The sequence below is a fragment of the Delphinapterus leucas genome, chromosome 11 (genome assembly GCF_059928025.1).
Source record: "Delphinapterus leucas isolate spDelLeu-1000000601 "Yukka" chromosome 11, BTC_Dleu_Yukka2, whole genome shotgun sequence".
In the NCBI taxonomy this organism is placed as follows: Eukaryota; Metazoa; Chordata; class Mammalia; order Artiodactyla; family Monodontidae; genus Delphinapterus; species Delphinapterus leucas.
Genome location: NC_143139.1, coordinates 98,483,659 through 98,507,447, shown reverse-complemented (window position 1 = coordinate 98,507,447; position 23,789 = coordinate 98,483,659). Strand labels below are relative to the sequence as shown.

General features: G+C 55.1%; 1 protein-coding gene across 3 annotated transcripts in view; it reads right to left on the bottom strand.

The window, feature by feature from the left end:
• Nucleotides 1-23,789, bottom strand: part of FBLN1 (fibulin 1) — a 77,657-nt gene that overhangs the window by 11,234 nt on the left and 42,634 nt on the right. Inside the window, exons 15-16 of one of the 3 annotated variants that reach the window (XM_022596915.2) lie at nucleotides 10,605-10,747; nucleotides 8,459-8,590 (exon numbers count right to left, since the gene is read on the bottom strand). In XM_022596915.2, the coding sequence (XP_022452623.2) occupies nucleotides 8,459-8,590; nucleotides 10,605-10,747 (275 nt within the window). Of the gene's footprint in view, nucleotides 1-8,458; nucleotides 8,591-10,604; nucleotides 10,748-17,928; nucleotides 18,376-23,789 lie in introns of those variants that run through there. The other 2 variants (XM_089921452.1, XM_022596916.2) reach the window with 2 other exon arrangements.

Genomic DNA, 23,789 nt, shown 5'->3' with positions numbered 1-23,789 from the left:
CAGGTGAGGCCGTCGGAAGATTCGTATCAGCGTCAGACTCTTTTTTTCTAATTTTGCACAACATGCCTCTACTGCTGTTTGGCTGAAAACACTTCATTTTCTTAAAAAAAAGAATAATTTATGAATGTGCCGGTGATATCAAAGGCTTTTCAAAAGGTGCATAACAGCAGCAGTAAGAGGGTCACAGATCATTCTGGACGCAGCCGACCCCCAGGAGAACCTCGGGAAATGCTAAGAGGCTGCTCTGGACTCACTTTAACCCCTTGGTTACTCTGGAAGTGAGCAGGCGAGTGTGACCCTGCAGCCTGCTGGGTGCCGGGCCCGGGTTACCTCCTAGTGGGTGTGTTGTGTGTGTGCATGCGTGCGTGTGCAAGAAAGAAAGACAAACAGGGTGACGGGGGCATGGCACAAATGATCCCCTCGTAGGCTCTTGCCTCTAGGAATTCACAATCGGTGGAAGAGAAGAGTCAAGCAGAAACTCACAATGTCATGCCCACCACACCCTTCCCGCTGGCACCAGCGTTTCTCTGCTCCCACGCACGGCAGATCTTCTAGAAGGAGTCCCCGGAGCCACCTCCAGCACTCCCACTCCGGTGTGTCTCCCCCTGACCCCGCTGCACTGAGACAGCCTTGTCAAGGTCACCGTCAGCTGGGGCGATACTGAATCCGATGGTGAATCCTTGGTCCTCATCTGACCAGACTCACCATCGTTGACACGGCTCACTGCGCCTCCTCCTGGAAAGGCCTCCTCCTCCAGGCTGGCCTCCTCTCCTGATCTCCCCGACCTCTGAGCACAGGAGGCTGCAGCGCCTCGTCTCTGGCCTCCTCTCTCCTCTGTCTACACTCAATTCCTTGGCAAGCTTGTCTGGCCTTGGGGCTCCAACTACCATCCACGTGCTAACACCTCCCAGACTCACTTATTCTACCCCGCATGGCCACGGGTGTGCAACAAGCCCCTCAATCTTAATGTCGAAGGGAACTTCTGACCTCCACAAAGCTGCCATATCACAGCTCCCCTGGCTCACCTGATGACAACCCTAGTCTCCCTGTTCTTTAGGTGAAATCCAAGGGGTCATCCCTGCCTCAGCACCTAATTTGTCCGCAAAGCCTGGCACCACCTCCCAGCACATCTGGTATCTGTCTACTGTTCGCCCCTCCTGCCGGGGCCACAGGGTCAAAACTACTGTCATCTCCAGCCTGGATCACTGAGCTAGCCACAGTGTCTTCCTGAGCCCAGCTTCACCCCGGAGCCCCGAGGGAGCCTTTATAATATTAGGTCATCTCCCTCCTCATCCCGAAAACCTCACGTGGCTCCCACCTCTCTCAGCAGAAAAGCCAGAGCCGTTCCGACAGCCTCAAGACCGTGCCTCTGCTCTAGCTGCAGCCTCCTTGCCGTGATTCAAACACGCCAGGCTCGCGGCTGCCTCAGGGACTTTGCACCTGCTGTTCCTGCTGCCTGGAGCTCTTCCTCCAGATCTCCGCATGGTTCATTTCCTCAGCTCCTCGGGTCTTAGGCGAATGTCTCCACCACCAGATGTACAGTTGCTGCTCCCCACACGCTACCCCCCTCCTCTCTTGCCTTTGCATAACACTCGCCACCGCCTGACAGTGTGGATACTATACTTGTTTCTTGTCTGCTGCTACCCTCTGGAATAAAACATGTATGAGGTAAGGATTCATGTCTGTCTGTCTTGGTCGTTGCTACATCCCCTGGAGCAGGGTCTGCACCCATTGGACACACACGTTATTTGCTAGAAGAATGAGTATGACAGGAGTCCTATAAGAAGCTCATCCAGGGTGCCCTGTGAGCACAAAGGAAGGAGCTGCACACTCTGCCTGTGGGGGTCATGGAGGGCATGTGAGAGGAGGTGATGGCTGACTTGGGCTTTGAAGGATGAATAGGAGCTTACCAAGAGGAGAAGCAGGTGGATGCTATGGCTAAAGTTCAGGAGAAGAGAGAGGCCATAAAATGTCTGGGGTCTGGGGCACGGGCTGGGGTGGCTGGAGCAGAGTGGAGGGGAAAGGAAGGGATGAGAGCACTGGATGCTGGGGAGGAGACAAGCAGGCTGAGGCTGAGGACGTCTCTCCAGCCAGGCAGCAGGTTTGGACGTGAAAGCTGGGGTTTAAAACCTGACAGAACCAGCAGCTACTGGCTGTGGGGGGGGGGGCGGGGGGGAGGAGGACAGCAGAGGGTCCCTGGCTTCCAGCTTCAGGAACCGAGTAGCTGCAGCACATTTCCCCGTGACACGGAAGTGCTCTGCTAAGAGAGGAAGATGCTCTGGCCAGGCTCGCGGGACCTCACAGCCAGGTGAAGACATCGGAGGCAGGTGTGAGAAGCAGCCCATGTGACGCATGGGTCCAGGGGCAGGAGCGGGCAGGTGTCCAGCGAGGATCCCTGTGGCCCCTGTGTGCCCCCCTCGGGGTGGGGGGCTCAAAAGCAGGGCTGTGCCCCAGTGGACCCCTCTGAGCCCTGAGAGTCCTGCCCGAGCCAGGGGGCTGCCTGGGGGGTGGCCTCTGAGAGCTTCTGCACCTGTGAAACTGGGTGTCAGAAGCCCTCCTCACAGGGCTTTGCAGGGGGAATAGCTGCATTTCTACGAGTCAGGACGGCGCTGGGCCTGACGCCTACGAACCCATCTCTGCTCCGCAGGGTCCCAGCGCAGGAAGCACAAAAAGTGTCAAAGTTTGTCCCCCTCTCGTGCCCCATCTCACCCCTCTGAGAGACCCCCCGCCTGCCCTCCCCGCACGGCCAGCCTCCAGGTGAAGTCGGGCCGAGGCCCGTCCCTGCGCTGTCACCCGGGAAACAACTTGGCTGTTGGCCAGGGTGTGGCCCCCCACCCCCCACCCCCTGGTGACGGGGCTGTGCCTCCCGGAGAAGAGAAAGCGCCTAATCCCTGGGATTTGCCGTGAAAGCCGGGACAGGGCGGATCACTCATCACTGGCAGGGATGGCTGCGCTGTTGTTTTTAGGTGGAATTTCTGAATCTCATTCGTAATGTGTACTGATCCCGGGCCAAGCTTTCCGAATCAGGCTGCCGGATGGGGTCAGCAGCACGTGTTTAACCCCTTAAGAGGTAATGATTTTGCAGAGGCGATCTGGGCCCTGGTAGCTGGGACCACTGAAGGTAACTTGAAGCCAGATGGCCGGGCGAACAAGCTCTTTGCTTTGCATGAGGCCTCGCCTGGCCAGGGGCAGAGGCACAGCTAGGTTGGTATCTTTTTTTTTTTTTTTTTGCAGTACGCGGGCCTTTCACCACTGGGGCCCCTCCCGCCACGGAGCACAGGCTTCAGATGCGCAGGCCCAGCAGCCATGGCTCACGGGCCCAGCCGCTCCGCGGCATGTGGGATCCTCCCGGACCGGGGCACGAATCCGTGTCCCCTGCATTGGCAGGCGGACTCCCAACCACTGCGCCACCAGGAAAGCCCTAGGTTGGTACCTTCACTCACAAGCTCTCGTACTGGGGCTGCTATGTACAGCTGACTAGGTTGTGCACTGCACATAGAAGCAGCTGTGAATGGTCCCCCCTAGGGTTTCTCAGTGCACAACATATTCAACTGTACATGGCAGCCCTGACACACACCACTTGTCTCTCCCACTGAGATATTAACAGGCACAGAGCCTACTGCTGAAAAACGAGCACTTTCTGCTATAGGAATTCCGATGGCAGGATGCTAGGGAAGCCAGGAGGCAGCTTCTTGAAAGCAGGACCTGTGGCTTGGGTGTAAATTTGTTCCTCAGCAGCCAGCCCAGGGCTCGGCGTGGAGTAGAAACCCAGGATGCTCTTGTCGAATGAGTGAGATAATTCAAGGATGACAGAACTTGGGAGGCACAGCCTCCATCATTCTGCTTCAGGGTGGGCCCGACTGGTCAGCCAAGGCCACGAGATGTGCCTATTACATAGCTCCCAGGTAGCTGGAGCCACTTTGGGGCGAACAGTCCTGGCACCGTCCCACGTGCCTCCCTCTGGCCTGCTGTCTTGTCCTCTCAGGGAGCTCCGAGCTCTCACCAGCTCTCCCACTCCAAACGGCTTCCTCTCAGTGGCTCATTTATCACCCTAACAACCTACCCAGTTATGTTAAAATACACACAACTCCTTCCAATCCTCATAACCCGGCAAGGCAAGTATTATTATGGCAAGCTTGCTGAGAAGAAAACTGAGGCTCAGAGAGGTTATGAGACCTGCCTGAGGTCACACAGCTCGAAACAGAGAAGCAAGCAAGAATTATGCCCAGAACATCTGAGCCCAAGTTCCGTGCTCCCTCTGTGGCAGCAGCGACTCCACTGTGTTTTACCCGAAAAGGGCCACCCCAGCCACTGATATTTTCAAACTTAACTTGAAATAGGGTAATAATCCTTATATGCTCACAGATGAAACTTAGAACGCTATTTCAAAATGCAAAAGGTTTTGGTTCCCTTTAGGAGGGGGAGTGAGGATATTGTTACGAGGGTGGTACAGACCGGGCAAACTTAGAGGCCCCGCATCTTGCTTCAGTACAGATAGCATCGCCATTGGGAAAAGGTTTGGGTTCCATTAAGATTGAGTTCCTGCACACCTACTGTGTGCCAGGCGCTGCTAGGACCTGTCACGTAATCATTTCATCTAACGACAATAATGGTGTCTGTGATTAGGGAATATCACTCCTCAACCTAATACAGGTAAGCAATCTCTGAGGTGAGCCAGCCAATCTCCATTCATTCAGACTTTACTGGGAGCAGGACTGGCTGCCATGGTGCCTCGCCAGGAGCTGAGGACAGGAGCGCTTCTGTTTCTCAGGGGACCCAGCGGAGGGAGCGGAACAGACTCAACATACAGCATACCCGCTTGTCAGCTACAGCCCGTGGGACCCCGGGCCAGCACGTCAGCCTTTTCTTATAGAAACAGTGACGCCAGCCAAGGATCGGGAAGGCTGTTCACAAAATCAAACAGGGGGTCTAAAAAGCAGCTCCTTGCTGAGCACTGTCTAGTTCCTATTGGCTTTGGGGAGGTTTTAGCAGAAATTGTGGCCAAGCTGACCCTCAATATAGACAGACTTTTGCTTCCCCTCCTTAGAAAAATAGTTAAAAAGAAGTAGTGAGCAGGGAGGGGTTGGGGAAGGCTGAGGCTCAGACACCAGCTGCCACCCAGCGGCCTGGGGAGTCCAGGGGTGGCCCCCAGTTGCTGGCGGCTGAAGCTACACTGCCTGTGCCCATCTCGCCAGGGTCCCCATGAGTCATCTCTCAGGAGCTATTACCTGAAAGACCCCTTCTGGAGCAGCCCCCGATTACAGCCAGTACTCTGCTGAGCGAAGAATGAAACCGGGGCTGGATAAGGAAGGCTTTGTAGTGGCCCGAGAATACCTCAGGCATTAATAGAGCATTTTCGCACAGGTCGAAAATGCATTCTTCATTTTTCATTGACAGCTGGTGAAAGAGGAATGCAACAGGGCGGCTGCAAGGGGCTTTACAGAGACAGCAGCTCAGCTCTGCTTCAGAGCCGCCTTTATCCCTGCGAAGAACTGGTTTTTAAAGGATACATTAGGGGAAAGTCTGGCCTTTTTCGGTTCTTAATCGACTTGGGGTACTTTCTTCTTCTTCTGTTATTTGCGGGGGGAATGAACTCAACGGTGGCTCGTACGCTGGGTAATTTTCTGGGACACGAACTCTCGGTAACTTTGCCCAAGTCAACACCAGCTGTCCGCAGGCTCCAACTGTGGGTGTCTGGGGAAGACTGGGTTCTAGGCCTGCTCTGCCCCCCAGCACCAGGGGGCCTAGGACAAGCCTCCTGCCCTTTCTGGCCATCGCTCCTTCATCCGTTAACAAGTCTGCAAACAACCCGGGCCCTGTGGTTTTTCCATTGCTCAGTCTCAGGTGGTCATTTACTCTGCTCCCTCCTTTGCCCAAGGGAGGTGATCACATCCCCTGAGGCATCTGTAAGGACCAAGCAGGGATGCGGGGGTGAGCGTGCCCAGCGGTGGTTCCCAGGGCTGCTCAGACTGGTCTCAAGTCCATTGCAGGTGGACAGGCCTGTGTCCAGGGCCAGCGTGTGCCAGGGTGGCTACCCCCAGAGCCCAGAAGCTCCTGGAGGGCACAGAAGCTATTTGGTGCATTAGAGGAGCAGGAAGGAGGTGGGGATAGGGAAGCCCAGGGAAGAGACCCCAAGCAGACAAACAAGGCAGCGACCGGAGGGTATAGAGACCAGAGCCCAGCACAGCCTGGGTCCCACCTCAGCGAGACCCTGCCCCCTCTGGCCTTGGTCCTCCACCTGGGAGAGGGCATTGGTAAACTCCAGGGGCCCAACCGGACGGGACGTCCAGCAAATGTCCTGAGAAGTTGAAGAGGCCAGGCCTACCCAGGAGGCCGGATCACAGGCAGGATGAATTCCCAAGGGCCAGCCTGGGCCCTCCCCCAGCACCAGAATCCAAAGACCGGGGCCCATGTGACGAAGCACAGTGAGGAGAGAGGCTGCTCTGTCTCTGTGGCCTGGGCGTCGCCTCTCACACCAGGGGTCTGTCCTGTTCCCCACCTTACCCCGAGTCACCCTGGGAAGATCGGCCAGCCCCCTTGCTGCCCCCTCTGCCAAAGAAGTTGGAAGAGGTGGCCTCCAGGAGCCTCCAGGCTCTGAGATGCCAGGATTTTCTGCCCCAGGGGATGGGAAGCCAAGAAATCGAGACTCCCAGGTTGGTTCTGTTTGGAGTATAGATGTGGCTAGAAAAATGCGCCGCTGAGCACCGGCTCCGGGCCTGGCCGCTGCCCAGCCCCTGGCGTGGGTCACTTCAGGAAGGCTTTAGCTGGGAAGTGAAGGCACAGACACTGTACAGAGCCCGCCCCCAGAGAGTCCTCGGCTGGAGACGCTTGTCACTGTCTCTCCACCACCGCAGTTTTGATGATCTGTTTATGCGCCGCACACCCCCTCCCACCCCGGTGGAATGCAAAGCCCTTAGGGGCAGGGGCTGCGTGGTATTGACCCATCTCTGTACCCACAAGGCCGGGCCCAGGGCCTGGTACAGGGCGGGCTTGGGAAGAATGCAGAAATGCAAAGAATGAATGAGTGCGTGGGAAGGTTCTGATTCCAACTCCTGTGGTTCCAAGAGCTGTGAACTGCCCCAGGGTGGGCTGTGTTGCAGCCACACCTGCAGGCCCAGCGTCAAGCACAGGGCTGGCTCAAGGTGGGCTTCTGTGGGCGAGTTGACCCTACTTCCTCCTGTCTGCCCTCATCCCCAGGCGCCCGAAGGTCCCTTAAGCGTCTCTTCACCTAACAATGGGGGAAACTGAGGCCCAGGGTGGGCAGTGACTGAAGCGCAAGCGGCAAGTTTTAAGCCTGCTGACAACCAACCTGCACGCCCTCCCCTCAGAATCCCAGTGCGAGCTAATGTACCATTAATTGTAATTAACTAATTATTCCTGCTGCCAACTAGCGGAGGAGGAGCCGGGGGTGGGGGCCCCCCAGATGACTCAGTCATGTTTACAACATGCAAACCCATTTAAGAGCTTGTAAAGTCGCTATAGATGGCTCTTTGGCAACAGGGGAATAACCATTCCCTATCTTCAGCTGCACCTCGACAACGGTCGTGGCTGGGGGCCTGGGGGACCGGGGTTCTGAGGTCCAACAGCGCCACCTACAGACCATGTTCCAAAATGCTCGGCTCCGGGACCAGCCGAGTGGGCGCTCAAGACCTCACAAAATCCAGGGGGCCTAAGAGACCACGAGGCCCACTCCTGCCCACCCTATTCACGACGAGGAAACGGAGGCCTAGGCGAGGACAGGCCTGGCCCTCAGTTGCTCAGCTGCTTTGAAAACGCGAGTCTACATTTAAGTCCAAAGTGGCAGATGTGATGGTTTTCATTCTCCAGGAATTTGAAGTCTTTAAAGAGTGACAGTTCAGGAGAGGCACCGTGAACAGCTTCCCAGACGCACCCGCTTCTGCTTCTCCCCCTCCCGGCCAGCCCTCCTTCGGCGCTGAATCTCGGGGTGTGTGTGTGTGAGGGGGGCTGTACATGCGCCTTGACGCGACTTCGGTCCTCCTACCCAATGACACGCGGGAGGGGACAAGACCGGACACCCTGCAAGGCGAGCCAGGCCCTGACGCCCGTTAGCTATTCCTCCATTGCACCATAAGAATAAAGATCGTATCAGCTCCCACGATGGGGCAGCTGCGCCGAGCCCCCGGACCAGCGCTTTACCTGTGTGACCTTGTCTGAAATCCATGTTTGAAATCCATGAGACGCAGAGACCTAGTTAATCCACCCTTTGTAGGTCGGGAGACTGAGCCCACAGGGGTCTGCCCGAGAGCTGGCGGCTCCACCACCCTGATGCTCCTCACACTGTGATTGGCTGGTGTGGGGGGGAGGCCGTTCCAGCTGAGCCCTGAAGGACCAGGGGATTCAGATGGGAGCCGGGCTGGTTCCCAAGAGGCCTCGGCTAAGCCACTGGCTGGGAGGACGAGGGGGAGTCTAGGGGGACCTGCCGTCTCCGGCCACTCACCCACGGTCATGCCGTCCATGTAGCGCTTGACGATATCGAAGGAGTCGCGGAGGTTCCCGTCTGTTATGTCGAAGATGATGTCAGCGTGGTTGGCAGGATACGCGGGCGTGATGGCCCGGAGGAAGATGATCTCTGCAGAGAGAAGCACGGCATGGAGAGCGTGCAGCGCTGGGCCCCGTGACCCCGGAAATGCCCCCCCAGGCAATGAGGACCCAACATGAGGGACCCCCTGCATGGAGAAGAAGCAGGGGCCCTAGATCATAGCCTGTCCCCCCTTCTCATCAACGGGGAAGCCGAGGCCTGGAGAGCCTGCGAGTCTTCCCTAAAGTCATGGAGCTGATCAGAAGCAGGGCCGGTGCTAAAGGAACTGGTGATGATTCGGGAGTCTCCCTGACGCTGGGGAGATGGGGAAGGGAGGTGGATGATGGGATATGGGCGAGAGGTCAGAAAGGGCAAGGGAGCAGGCTGGTCCCCTGCCCCACAGTGATGTGGGTCAGAAGCCACTTCTCAGGCCGGGCCGGGCAGTTTGGTGGCTGAATCCGTCTCCCGGGCCACCTGACATGAAGCTGGCAGCCTGCCCTGGGCGGGGAGCGCGAGGCCCCGATTTACCCCTGCTCTGTGTTGTCTCGGGTCGGGGGGGAATGTCCTCTCTCTGGGCCTCAGTTTCCTCATCTGTAAAGTGAGCGAGGCAGCCGCCAGGGCCCATCAAGGGTCCTCTCAACGCTAATGGTCAAGGTCTGGACTGCCTGGGCCCAAGACGCTGACAGGTATCTCTAACCACACCCAGCTCCCGCTAGAACAAAATTATGGATCGGCACTGGCCAGGAGGCCACAAAACCGGCCATTAGGGATTTGGGAAGGATTTGTGGTTTGGTGGAACCCGTCATTCTGCACAAGGCGAACAGCAGTCAGTGATTTTCTCTGACCCAAGTCCGCGTATCCTGTGAAGATTCTGTGCCTCCCCTTTTCTAGAGGAACGAGTGGGCAGGTGGGGCAAGGGCCACCGGCTCCCGCAGGCAAGCACATCCCCGGCGTGCCTGTGGTGCCCTCCCACCCCCGTGGCCAGGCTCTACGCTCCGGCATGTGCACCTGCATTACCCCCCAGGACCCCGTTGCCGCGTGTAAACACAGGGCAAACTGTCCGTCCTCCCTGAGATGGTCAGAGGGCTCTTTCTTATCACTGTGTCCCAGAGCCTGGCCCGAGCCTGACACGTCGGAGGCTCAGTCGACGTTTACAGAGTGAATCCTCATGGCGAGCTCCTCTGAAGGCCTCCACAGAGGGAGGCGGTGTCTGGAGACCACACCAGCCCTGGCACGTGGGCTGCACACCCCGAAGCAAGGCATACGGAGAAGCACCCCGTCCACAGCCCTCTGCCGGGCGCCGGGGGCCCGCTGCCTTGGGCCTACTTGTGTGAAAAGGGGGCTGTGATGGCAGGTCTACACTGCAGGCCAGGAGCTGCCTGGGGGCAGGGCACACTGACTGCTTTACTGCTGGGCTCCCTGGAGCTGGTCTGGCCGCACCAGCCCATCTGCCCCTCGGTCTCCAGGATGATGCTTCTGTATGCAAATAGCATCTGTCCCAACCCTCTACTGGCTCCCGAGGCCTAGGAGTTGAAGCCCCAACTCCAAGTGCAGCCTCCTGCTCTCACCCTTTCAGGCCCTCTCTTGCCAAGCCGTCCACCACTCCAGCCAGAAAAACTTGGCTTTGTTCCTCAAAGGTCTACACTCCGCACTCACCTCCAGATGTCTCCGTTCTCCCCACTTTCACTAAGTTGCCTCCTACTGACCCCTCAGGACCCAGAGTGGAGTCACTGTCTCCTGGAGGCCCCCATAGCCCCGCGCTTGGCACAGAATCAACACTTGATAGCTATTTGTTGAACTGTAACCCCTAAGAAGAGACCCCCGAACTGAGAGCTGGGAATGGGCTGGAACGGTACCGCCATGTAGTCTGGGGACACGGAGGAGATGCAGAGGCAGGGAGGGGTCTGCATTCCAAACCCCAAACCCACATCCCAACCAAGGAGTGGCTCCTGCAGGCCAAGCTCTCAACTCCAGCAAGGGGGCTGCCTGGCAAGGAAGCTCCTCCAGACGATGGCCTCCCCCGGGACCCCTATGCCGGTTCCAAGACGTGGGAGCGGCCACTCACCTTCGGGGCGGGTGAACTCGCGGAAGGTGGGCAGCGACACGACAGTGTGGGAGATGGTGTGCACTGGGTCCAGCACGCAGGTGACATCATTGGGGCGGCAGGACTTGATGCAGCGGACGGTGTCTGTCTTCTCTTGGCGGAGCCTGAGGGGAACCACAGCACAAGAAGCGATGGGAAAGGTGGAACCAGCACTCCCACAGAGACCGGGGTCCGGGGAGAAGCAGGTGGCCGGGCGGGACCACCTGTCCCAGAGATGGCTCCGTCGGAGACCCACACTGGCCTCCGCAGCCCGGCTGCTCCGAGGGGATGCTTCTCTGCCCTTGCTGCAAACTGGACCAGAACCCAAACCCCCGAGACATGCCCCGGTTTCTGTGTGTCCCGGCTGGGATAAGCAAAGCTTTGCTATTTGCCAACTATACGAACTGAGCTTCAGTTTCTACAACTGCAAATCACATTCATTCATTCACTTGCTCAACAAGTGTGTTTTGAGCATCTGCTGGGTGTCAGGCACCAGGGACACCAAAGCAAACAAGGGAGACAGGGTCCGGCTTTCCTGGGGCCCCGGGTCGGGGGGCTGCAGGGGTAATAAATGAGGGAGCGTATGTAAAGCACCCAGCTTGGCGCCCAGCACAAAGCGGTCAAATCTCCAGTGTCACACGATGGACGGGGAGGAAGGAAAAGGGGCCCAAGTTGGTTACAGGTCTAGCGATATTTTCAAAATCTCTTTATCATAAAATAAAACACAAATGCAAGAGCTACACAAAACAAAGGTACCACTGAATGAGCATTATCAGGCAAACCACTTTATAATCAGCACCCAGGTCAGGAAAGAGAGCTTCATCTGCCACCTGAGGGCCCTTCGTGGGCCCCAGACCCGTCTCAACCCCCTCGTGCACCCCCAAAGTAACTCCTGTCCTGACTGCCCTAGCAGTCACTTACCTGGGTTCCTTTACATCTGTGTCACGTAAGTGTGCATCTCGACACACTATCATTTAAACTTGTCCATTAAAACATTTTTGTTATATCTTTCTCTTTTTATTTATTTGGCTGCGCCGGGTCTTAGTTGCAGCACGTGGGATCTTTGTTGCGGCATGTGGGCTCTTAGCTGCAGCATGCGGGCTCTTAGTTGTGGCATGAGGGACCTAGTTCCCTGACCAGGGATCGAACCCGGGCCCCCTGCATTGGGAGCGTGGAGCCTTACCCACTGGACCACCAGGGAAGTCCCTGTTATATCTTTCTAAAGTCCTTTTCAACCTTCAGGTTTCCTCTCCATTCCTTCATTTTCCATACAGTTTACCTGTTAGGGAAGCAAAGCATCTGAGCTATGGAGCTTCCGGAGCTTCTGGACTTGCTGACTGCTTCCTGGCGGCGCAGCCCAGCGCGTTCCCCTGTCCTCTGCATTCCCTGCCCATTGGCAGCCGGATCCAGACGCCTGATCAGATGCAGACCCAGGTCCTTCAGCGAAATGACAGGTGCTGGTGTGTCTTCCATCGGAGGCACGCGGTGTCTGGTCACCTCCTTTCTGTGACGGTAGCAGCCGCTAATGCTCAGGGTCCAGGTCCACTGATTCCCCGGGGATGGCACAATGCGGTGGTCCGAGTCGATCATTTCTTTTTCACTTGTTAGTCTGAATACTTCTCTAAAGAGGTGCTTCCCCTCATACACTATCTGGTTACCAGGGGGTATAGTTCATAGAGGAAAAGCAAGATTAATGCTTGATTCTTTCTTTGTGTTGACCTGTTTTCAGGATAAGGAACTAGCGATAATCATCCAGAGGTTATCAGTTGACTTTTTAAAAATATCAGTATGAACTCATAGATTTAAACTCTTTGCTGGATTTCAACCTATTGCAATTATTATCCTTTACTGGAGCTCAAGTTTTCCCATCTTTGGCCACAGGGTAAATCGGGTTGGCTCCCAAGTCCTTTGGACCTGGCCCTAGGAATCTCTGATGGTTTTCTTGCTGTCTGGCTTGACAAGGCGGTCCAGCCTCATCTTACACTTTTACTGCCCCAGCTATTTCTCCAAGAAGTGTTGGGTTTGTTTTGTTTTTTAGTAGAAAATGGTATTTCAAGACCACAGTCTGGATACCAGGAATGCTCAGTCCTACTGAGCTGGTCATTGTTTCTAGGCTTCTTCAGTGGACATTTTTAAAGATAAACTACATCATGAGTTCATACTGATATTGACAATTCAAAACAAGAACCACATAGTTTTTTACTTAATCTCTTCTATGTACCAAAGGAATCTCCTTTTTTCCATATCAAAATCCTCGTTCTTAAGAACACAGGAGATGATAGAATATTCCATACTTATTTATTTAGTATATTTCATATTTAACCCAGTACTCTCAGAATAACAATACTAAAATTACTACCACTAACGTAATTAATTAGAATAATTTTTTTGGGATATGTTCTCCCTATTCTACCTACAATTTTTAAATAGACGTGCTATTTCTACATTGTCTGAGCCATTTCTTTCCTTTTTTTTTTTTTTTCTTTTTTTGCCACACTGTGTGGCATGCAGGATCTTAGTTCCCTGACCAAGGATCGAAGCCGCGCCACCTGCGGTGGAAGCACGGAGTCTTAACTAGACCGCCAGGGAAGTCCCCATACTTCCCTTTTTTCTTACTGCACTCATTTAGTTGTAGTTCTATGAGTAACTATGTTTAGTGCTTGCATGTTGACAATTTCGCATGTTGATAATAGTTTGTGCCCTTTGTACAGGAAAGTCTGTTTTGTTGGGTATAAAATCCTTGGCTTACATTTTCCTGAATATCCTAAGTATTCATTTCCTTCTGGCGTAAGTGTTGCTGTGAAGAAGTCTGATGATAATATAATTTTTTCCCATATAAGTCACTTGCTGTTTTTGCCCAAAAGCACAGGGATTTTTTTGTTTTCTCTTTGTCTTGGTGTTGGTTGCTCTGAGTCAATATCTTCAGGTATGTTGGGTGTTCTTTCAATATGGAATTTCAAATCTTTTTCTTAAAATTTCTGTAAAGTTTCTTGAGTAATCATTTTTAGTATTTATTGCTCCCTTCCCTTGTTTTGGGTTAGTTCTTTGGCGATTTCTATTATCTGTATGTTGGATCTTCTTTGCCTATCTTTAACATCTGTCACTTTCTCTTCAAGCCTTTTCATCTCTTTCGTTATTCATTTTTCAATTTATAAAATTTTTCTTCTTTTCAATTTCTCCTTAAGTATTTATTTCTGAAATTGCTTTCTGCTTTAATTTTAAATTATTTCTTGAGTTCCATTACTTCATTTCTTGGTTTTTCCTAATTCTGGCTTACATTTTTCCTTCATTTTTGGTAATTTTCTCAATCCTTTTTGTTTTGATATAGGCTACAGTTTTGATCGAGTCTGTGAGCATATCTTCCTGGTGTACTTTCATTACCCAGAAGGATATCATTCTGTTCTTTATTCTCTTTTTCCCTAAAATATCTTTTATGAGATTTAACCTGGATACTTTTGAGTTGATCATTTTTATGTGAAATTAGTTTTCCTGAAATTTGAGAAAGAGGCGTGGTTCACAGTGGATTTTCAGACCTCATTGATGTCTCTGCTGGACAGCTGCACACATCACTTCATTTAACCTTCACAGCTTTTTCCTCTACACCACACTGCCTCCTTCCTTAGCTAATAAAATGCTTTGTTTTTCACTTGGGAATTTTAGAATGGGGCTGGTATGCAGGGCTTTCTGAGAAGAGGCTAGAGTAGCAAGCTGAGGAGCACTGACTCATCCCGGTATGCTGCCCCCTTCACAGCATGGGACTGCCCTTCTGAGAGCAGACTCCAGAGCCAGGCTGCCTGTGTTTGAACCCCGGGCCCACCTTACATCAGCATTGGGACTTTGGGCAAGTTACTTAACTTCTCTCTCCCCGATGTCTTCATTGTGAAATGAGGATCATAACAGCACTTTCCTCACTAGGCTCCATGAGGGTTAGTTAAATGCTTGGCACAGTGCCTGGCTCACAGACAGCAGTGTCCAGGTGTTAGCTGTCATAGTTGTTATTATTTTCATCAGTATAATAATGATAATCATAATTATTATCCTCTACCCTTGGGAGCTTGATTTAGTACAGTGACAGTCTGAAGGGCACACACAAGGGAATTCCCTGGCTGTCCAGTGGTTAGGAATCTGCACTTTCACTGCCAAGGGTACAGGTTCAATCCCTGGTTGGGGAACTAAGATCCCACAAGCCACAAAGCACACTGTGCTTTTTGGCACAGCCCCCCCAAAAAAAGCACACATGCAGGTCCAGGAGTCGGAAGTGATGGCAGCTCTACAAACCCTCTGAACTCCTATTCCCCATTTAAATCAAGATCCAAATGAACACTCAAGTACCTTCCAATGAGGGGAGAAACCAACACTTATTAACTGCCTACCACATGCCAGACACTGCCTCGTGTGTAAGTAACTTCACATAATGTTCAAAATAATCCAGGAAGTGGGCCTTGAAGCTCTGAAAGGCAAATGACTTATCCGAGGTCACAGAACTAATAAATGGCAAGGAGGACATTAAAACTCTTGTGTTTTTGTTTGTTTGGTTGGTTGGTTTCTTCTGCACTGTGTGATCTCAGCAGGATGATCCAGGAATACTGCTAAGTAGCCTCAAGGAACTGCAGGGAGGTGAGCAGGCAGGTAATTCAGATATCATCCCCACATGTGCTCTCAGGTACACACAGAGAAACATCAGAGGTGTTCTGAAATGGAACAGGCCACCTTAAGAGGCAGGGAGTTCCACAAACAAGGGCAAGTGCAAACAAAGCTGGTGGGAATGTTGTAGAGGGGATTCTGGCTTCTAAAGCCCCTGAGAATTCCCCACCCCACCCCCATCTTAACACTCCTATGGGAAAAGTGCTTCTGTGGCCTGAATAATCTGGACCATGATAAAAGAATAACTGAATACATGATGAATCCCTGCTGTGTCTTGCTGATTTCACAGAAGAGGTGATATTTGAACTAAACCTTGAAAATACTATCCATCCACCCATCATCCATCCATCCATCCATCCATCCACCCATCATCCATCCATCCATCCATTCACCCATCATCCATCCATCCATCCATCCACCCATCATCCATCCATCCATCCATCCACCCATCATCCATCCATCCATCCATCCACCCATCATCCATCCATCCATCCATCCATCCATCCATCCATCCATCATCCATCCATCCATATGTTTATTCGGATGTTTACTGAGCTCCTTCCACAGGCCAGACATTCTGAAAGTGTAGAGAACACAGATACAATCCCTGCCTTCAAACAGGCCCAGAGAAGTGGGGACGATAAAAAGTAACGACAGGGTAACTGCTCTGATGGAGTACACCCGGCGCTAGAAGAGCTCAGCTTCAGGAGAGGTTTCGCTGAGGACGTGACTTCAGGGAGAACGGCAGTTTGCAGGAGGATGGCACGGCACATGCTAAAGCCCAGAGAAAGTGCATGCAGAGAAGGACAAGAGTCCTGCGTGGCTGGAACACAAGCAAGGGGGTGAGCCAGAGTGGGGAGCGGGAGGGAGATGTAGCTGAAAAGACGGGCAGAGGCTGGAGTAGGCAGGGCCTCGAATGCCATTCCAAGGGAGTTGGGCTTCATCTGCTAGTGGAAGAATCATAGAAGTTTCTAAAGAGGGGAGGGACATAACCAGACTGGTCCTTCAGAGAGGTCCTCTGGCTTCAGCTTGGAAGATAGGAGACTGGAAGCCAGTCCAGACCAGAGATGCTCAGAGAGGGGTCTGGGAGACAGTTGGGGGCTTGGAGATGAATGGCTAGGAGTATGTGTGTGCTCCCATGGCGAGTTAACCGCTGCCTCTGTCATAGGGCACTGGGCATAGTGTTAACTGTATACCCGTCCTCTCCACTAGACAGCAAGGTGGGCCCCTTCCCCATTTTCCTTCCATGTACTTGTAGGAAGGACCTTAGGATCCTCCAGTAACCTTTACTTGATTCCTCTTGACATTCTGTCTTCCCTTCACATTTCTGCTTGGAAACAGCGCCAGCAGCCACAGAAATGCCAGACATGCATAGCAATGTTGGCAGGAAGTCATCCATTCCCCCAACAGACAGGGGTAGAGCACCTACCGTGCGCTAGGCCCTGCCGGGAGCTAGCGACACGGCACTGAATGAGACACACTTGGTCCCTGCCTTCATGGAGCCTTCTGGATGGTGGGGAAGACAAAAGCAAAACAGATAAATAGGAACTGCAAACTGTGATGAGCATCACAAAGGCAGTGTTATGAGAAAGACTGACAGAAAAACATAACCAACGGATGTCAAGGGAAGCCCAGCTGAGACAGGAACATACAGGCTGAGGTTTAACCAACATTCAGGCCAAGGGTGCAAAAGCACGTGCAAAGGGCCTGAGGCAGCAAAGAGCTGGGCAGTGTGGCTCCAGGGAGGTGAGCGAAGGGAGAACAATTTGAGGTCAGGCTGGAGATGGACATTAGCACTAAATGATGCAGGGCCTTGAGAGGCACGTTGGGGACTTGGCTGGGATCATGGTGGAAGAGCCAAAGCTGTGTAGTCGGCAAACCGAGGTTCCAATACCCACTGTGTGATCTTGGGCAAAGCGCTCGCCCCCTCTGAGTCTCTCTTGGGGTGAAACACCCGCCCCACAGGATGGGAAGCAACGCATATGAAGGACCTGACGCTGGCTTAGGGGTTCCCACGAGCGGCACATTCATCGCGCTGTCCTTTGCCTCTTCCTGGTTCGAAGCTGGGAACCTTAGTGGAGGGACCGACCTCGCTTAGGCAAGGGCTGCATGCAAGATGCTGCGATTGCGTTCAGTGTTTTTCCACAAGTTCGGGGCTCCCATCAAGACAAACAGAAAGGGAGGTTTGAGTCTCACGATGGAGCTTTTTTGCCTCGGTTAAAGGCTCAGCTCCTGGTGACACAGTAAGGAAACGAAGCTGGGGCCAGTAGACCTGGCTCTACCACAAATGGCCCACGTCACCTTGGCCAAGTCCCTCCCCTTCTCTGGGCCTCAGTTTCCACATCTGTGAAGTGGGAGGGAACGGAGGTCAATCAACCCTGCGGGCCTTGGTCACCTCATCCTCTGGGCTAAACACAAGCGGAGGAGAGAGAATCACGTCAAATGAAACACCCGAGCCTCGTTCTCTCCGGGCCTGGGCTCCCTGGCGGCGTGGGCTGTGAGTCCCACCAACGGAGGCTCCTGGGCGCACACCCCTCACGGAAAACACTCCGTGGTCACCCTTGGCGGCGCCAGGCATTGCTCGGCTGCCCCCTCCCCACCAGGGACAAGCACAGAGACCCCCGACCACGCCAAATAAAACCAAGGCACGCCAGCCATGCTGTGTGGGATCGTCCGCTGAACCTTTATTCGGATCCCGGAGGGGAGGGTGAGGAAAGCAACAAGAGGGGGCCCCCCACGGCCGAAAGCACGTGCTCAGAGCTCTGCAGACACAAAGATGTAAAGCTTGGCCACAAAGGAGCTGACGGTGCCGTGGCGAGAGAGCTCCATCCTGACGGTCAGGAGCAAGTCCCTGGGCTCGGGGACGGGCTTGGTGAGGGCCACCACCCCACTGTGGTGGCTCACCTTCTGGGTGGTGAAAAAGCCCTCCTCGTTGCCGCCGGTGATGGCCAGCTGCATGCTGTCCCCGGGGACGGCACTGGAGGGGCCCATGCGGAAAACCACGGCGGGCACTTGGATGTTGGTGGGGAAAGAGAGGTGGTAGTAGGTTATTCTCAGAGGCAGCTTGGGGCACTCCTGATTCTCATGGCAAGGCAAGCGCTCGCAGCGGCTGCAAGAAAAGTGGACAGAGAGAAAGAGGGTTAGGGCCCATTCAGCAAGCGGAGAAACAACAGAGCATGGGGGCGGGGAAGCGGGGGCTCGCTGGGCGGGGCCTCCCGCCGCCCCTCTGGCCAATCAGCCAACGAGAAGAGCACCCCTCACTCACCTGTGGGAGGTGCCGGGGACCTCCGGGCCGCGGGCTCAGGCACTAGCCTCTTCCAACACCCTCAGGGGGCGCTGGGTGGCTGGGGTCAAGGGTCGTGCCTGGAGCGAGGTGTGTCCCCTTCTCACTGGCAGAGCCCCACCCCGGGCTGTCCTCACCAGGCACACCCTGCCCTCTGAGTGTCGTCCAGGCTCCTGGCTCCTCACCCAGACAGTGGTCAGGGCGACACAGGGCTCCCGAGCGGGTCTCGGAGACGACCCCCGAAGTGAGTGTCTGCACGCCGGCAAGCATGGCTGCTGCCGCTTACGGAGCGCACGGCTACTCGTCATCACGCCTCCGCTAGTGTGATCACACCCCTTGGGGATGGGGGGCTGAGGGCCATTTTTCAGATGAGGAAACTGAGGCTGAAAGAGTCAGTGGCCTTCCTGAGGTCACAGGGTGTGGGGAAGCTAGATTTGTGCTCAGGCAGTGAGGTCTGTTCCCCGTCTTCCCTCACTAAGCCCTGTGCTCTAGGCCCAGTTCCCTGTCTGTGTCCACAGGGCCAACCAGGGCTTGAGACGGAGATGGAGAGATGTTCTAACTTCCAGTGACAGGATGGGGACAGGTCCTAACGTCCTGTGACAGGACGGGGACAGGTCCTAACGTCCTGTGACAGGATGAGGACAGGTTCTAACGTCCTGTGACAGGACGGGGACAGGTCCTAACGTCCTGTGACAGCATGGGGACAGGTTCTAACGTCCTATGACAGGACGGGGACAGGTCCTAACGTCCTGTGAGATGATAAGAACCGGGCCTATCTTCTGCCTCCTGAACTCCAGGCCCATCACACTCCGAAGGCAACTGCCTTAGGAGCAGAGCCAAGGTGCGGAGCCCTGCGGGACTTGACAGAGCACGTGTCCCAGGAAGTTCTGCCATCTTGACTGTCTGGATTCTCCAACCACAAGCATCTACTGTCCCAGTCTTCCATCATGCCTCCATTTCAACTTTTTTAGTTTCCATGCCTCTTGTCAGGTGACTAGGACTTATTTACACTTGGCATTTATTGTGAGCGCTGTCTCTTTTTACATCCTATGCCCAGGATGTAAAATCCTTTCTTTTAGTTGGCCATTTACCATTCTGAGCTCTTAGAAAGGGCAGCCCTGGGAATGAGCTCCACGCTAGTAAAGGGGTGTGGAGATCAGGAACACTGAAGAGGAGGGTCCTGCACGGGAGGGGGCTCAGAGGCAGGGGGAGAGGGAGGAAAGAAGGCGGGCGTGGGTGCTGCTGAGGGGCAGCCCCCTCCCCCAGAGACACCCAGGTCCAGGCCAGCTGGGAGTGCCCCAGGTGACTGTGGAGAAACTGAGGGACGGGGCCTGGCCTCGTGCTGGGTTCATCGGGGTTTCTCCTTCCCCAAGCTCACCTCACTGTCCCACCCGGTTCTCCTTATCCTAGTGACAGTGAGGACACACACACACACACACACACACACACACACACACACACACATACACACGCGCCAGCTGCTTCAGGAAGGGCCTGGTGGATCTGGCCAGCAGGTGGCGCCAGGGTCTCCTGCATGTGTGTTAAAGTTTTCCCACGTTTCCCGTATCCAAGGCCAGGATTTTGATTCGCCAGAGGATTAACCCGGCATGGGCGGAAGGCAGGGAACATGAGGTGTGCATGAAGGTCTAGTATCACACACCAGAGAGCTGGATACTCCTTCCTCCTCGATGGTCTCCAGCCACCCCCAACCCCACAGGGTCACCAAGCAGAGCCAGTCCTTCCTCACTCCGGGCCCTTCTGGGCCTGGCTCCTTTCAGATGGCTTGCTTCCCAAGGGCGGGGCTGTGGCTCTCTGGCTTCATCTCCAGGACCAGCTCGACACCTACGTGCTTTCTACCTGCACACGAGTAAATACGGGCCTGATTTTCCTGGTCAGTTCCAACATCAATTATCCTATCCTGCTCTCCCCCATATTTGTTGAAACATCTCAGAAATCATAACTGCCTCTGGCAAACTGCCTGTCAGCCTGGGGATGGCCGCGGAGTCTTTGTCAGCCGGTATGTCTAGACAGAGGAGGGGCCGTCGCCCCTGCATCTATTACGGAGCAGAGGAGGCCCGGACCCCTGGGACCACGCACCTTGGTTTCCATCTCGACCTGCATGAGAGAACAACGTGCCCCGATTTTTCAGTTCAACGAATTTGATCGGGACACCCCAAGTTCCATGAAAATGCAATCATTGAAGGCCACCACACGCCAGAGCAAAGAGGTCCTCAAGGCCAGGCCCTTCTCTCGGGAGGCGTGGCCATTCTGGTCGCCCCCCGGGCCATCTGATGCCCGCAGCCGTCCCTGCTGGCGGTTCCCTGACTTTCAGGCTCCTGTCATTCTGGACACAAGCCCCAGGAACCGGCCGGGGCAGGGCTTCACCCGCTCTGTACACCCGCATTACCGCCTGGGGCCGAACAGCTGTGCCAGCCAAGGCTGCCCAGCCTCGCTCTGGCTTCCGAGACCCCAGGTCTCAGGGGACTGCCCCGCCGAGGGGGTAAAGAGGATGTTTTCGGTCCCACCCTAGGCTCTGGGACACTGAACATTCCTCCTGTGGGGAGGAGGGAATTGTGTGTTCGGGATCTTAACAGCCTGGTCAGTCCGTGAGGCCCAGCCCTGTGGTTTGCGGCCCAGCCTGCTGGGTCATGTTCCAGTTACCACTGGCCAGAAGGAGGCTGTGTGGAGAGAGGGAAGGCTGAGGCCCAGAGACAGAAAGACAAAGAGACACAGAGAGAGAGAGAGAGAGAGAGAGAGAGAGACTCAAATCTTGCCTGTAAAGGCTCCCTTAATGTTAACCACAGAAGTGCCAGTTACTGGGTCCTTCCTAATGCAGCCTTTTAAAATTTTACAAATTGCTTTCTGAAGGTCAGATAGTAAATTCTTTAAGAGGATTTTTGTGGAGAAGGAAAAGGGCTGTAAAGTAGAAAACTCCAGTCTGAGGGGTCTGCAGTGCTGAGAGAGGGGCGGCCGGTGCTCCTGTGGTCCCAGAGTAACCCCCCCAACTGGGACAAGGCAACCAGGATGAGACCCCCTATGGCCCCTCAACCTGGGATTCCAGGCCCGGCCCTCACTTCCTGTGCCTGACGCTGGGCTCCTGCCTGGTCCGTGATACCTCAACAGGGTTAACAAAGGAGAAACTGTAACTAGACAGATTCCCATGTGCAGCAGGCACGGCCCCAGGACCACACAGCCCTTCAGGAACCCATGTCTCATCTTCCCATCTAAGGGCTGAGCGACCCTAGACCTTCCAGTCACACAGTCAGCCCACAGGCACACAGTCAGCAGCAGAGCAAGGGCTGCAGAGTTGCTCTGAGGAACCTCTGGATTCTGAGGACGAGAGAACAGGGTGGCCAGCTGCCATCCTTCTCACCACCACTGTTGTCTGGGTACCAATGCTGGCCATGGGCTGGGCACGTGGGGCGTTACTGCCAATCCTCCAGGCACTGACAAGCAGGTATTGTCAGCGCTGTGTTACAGAGGCAAAAAGGGCCCTTGGGTGACCAAGACCCAAGGTCACGGCACCGAGGAACCGGAGAGCCAGGCCCGGAAGCCAGGATGGGACCCAGCCCTGGTTCCTTCTTCCTCTGGGCGGCCTCCCAGGCCATGCCCCAACCTGGACACCAGGGCCCACCTTCCCTCCATCCATAAATACTGGCAGTAAAACACGCCTTGGGGCGCCTATCCATACCCCCCAGGGCTGAACTCAGAGCAAGCGGTAGGGAGGTGGCTCAGCCCCACAATCGCAGGTCACCCTACAGGAACGCAGGAGGGCGATATCACCGCCCCCTTTACAGCAAGAAGCTCACGGGACCTGGTCATGGTCAAGGTCAAGGGGCCTGGAACGGACTGAGCTTAGGAGGCAAACCTAAGCGAGCCGGACACCAAAGCCAGATCGTTCATCTCAGTGCCAGACAGCATCTCCATGAGACCCGAGAACAGCCACAGGGGCTCAGTCAGGACCCTCAGGGCGGGGACCACACCTTTTCCCAGCTCCACTCGCCTCCCAGCCTCTGCCCCGGCCGCTGGGTGGCGCTGGTGAGCGGCATGTTGGTCAATGGGGCCACAGTCTTCCCTGGAGGGGCTGCTTGGAGCCTCATCCTTCCCCTCTCACCTTGACTGTGGGTAGGGGCTCACTTCCTGCCCTTTTCATACAGAGAATGACGGAGCCCCCTCTTTATCATCCCCTGGGGGTCAGGCTGAGGAACCCGTGGGATGGACACAGACCAGGCCCTGGAGCATCAATCCCTCGGTCAGCAGAACGTGGTTCCTCGCTGAATAGCCCATATTCACGGCCAGGACTCCAGGCTCCCCTGGCTACCGTGCTCCCCGCCGGAGCCGGGGGGCCCTCCTTGGTCTCAGTACCCCTGCACCCTGCCCACTGCCATTCTGCATGTGCTCCTCCGGGGCTCAGAGCAGGGGATGGGGGCCCTCTGTGGGTCCACTGTCTGCCCAGGTGCCTGCACACAGTAGGCTCACGGCGAACATTCCCCAAACAATAGATGACTTTCGCTGGCACCGCGGGTCGGCGAAGGATTCCACAACGAGCATCAACACGGTGGGGCGGAGGGGGCAACTTCAGCCACAACCTCAGGACACGACGCTAGCCTGCCAGCCTGCCCACCCCGCGCTTAGGAGGCGTGAAGTCCCTGCACAGGGCAGCCTCCTCCCCTTTTGCTTTCGTGATTGTGTGTTGAGTTATACATGGAGAGCAGTCAGCCAGTCTTCCAGAATCCCCAGACCCAGACCCAGACCCAGACAAGGGTCCTGGGAGCAGCGCAGCCTCAAAGTAAGGACACGGATCTTTCTTCACGGCTCAGGGGAGCACCAAGACTGCCCCCTTAGCTGTTGCATAACCCACAGGCTCTTTGGAATGCTGGCAAACCCAGTTCTGGAGCGGCTTCTCCCTACCTGGCAAGCACGCCTGCTGGGGAAACTGAGAGGACCTGCGGGGGCGGGGGCAGGAGCCGCAAGGCCGGGGGATGAACACCGCGGATGCTGGGAAGAACACTGGGGCCGTCTGAGCATCTCCTGCTCTGGCATTCGGCCAGCAGGAGGCGGGACCAGAACAACAAGTGGACGCTGGGGCCTGGGACCCCGTCCAAGATGGCGCTGACCAGGGCCAAGGCCAAGAGGCCGAGTCTCCCAGGCAGCCTGGCTGTGTGCTGACTTTGAGCACTTCCCGAGGCTGGAGGGAAGGGGTCACGCATCCACGCCCCTGAGATTGGCTCTCACCGTGG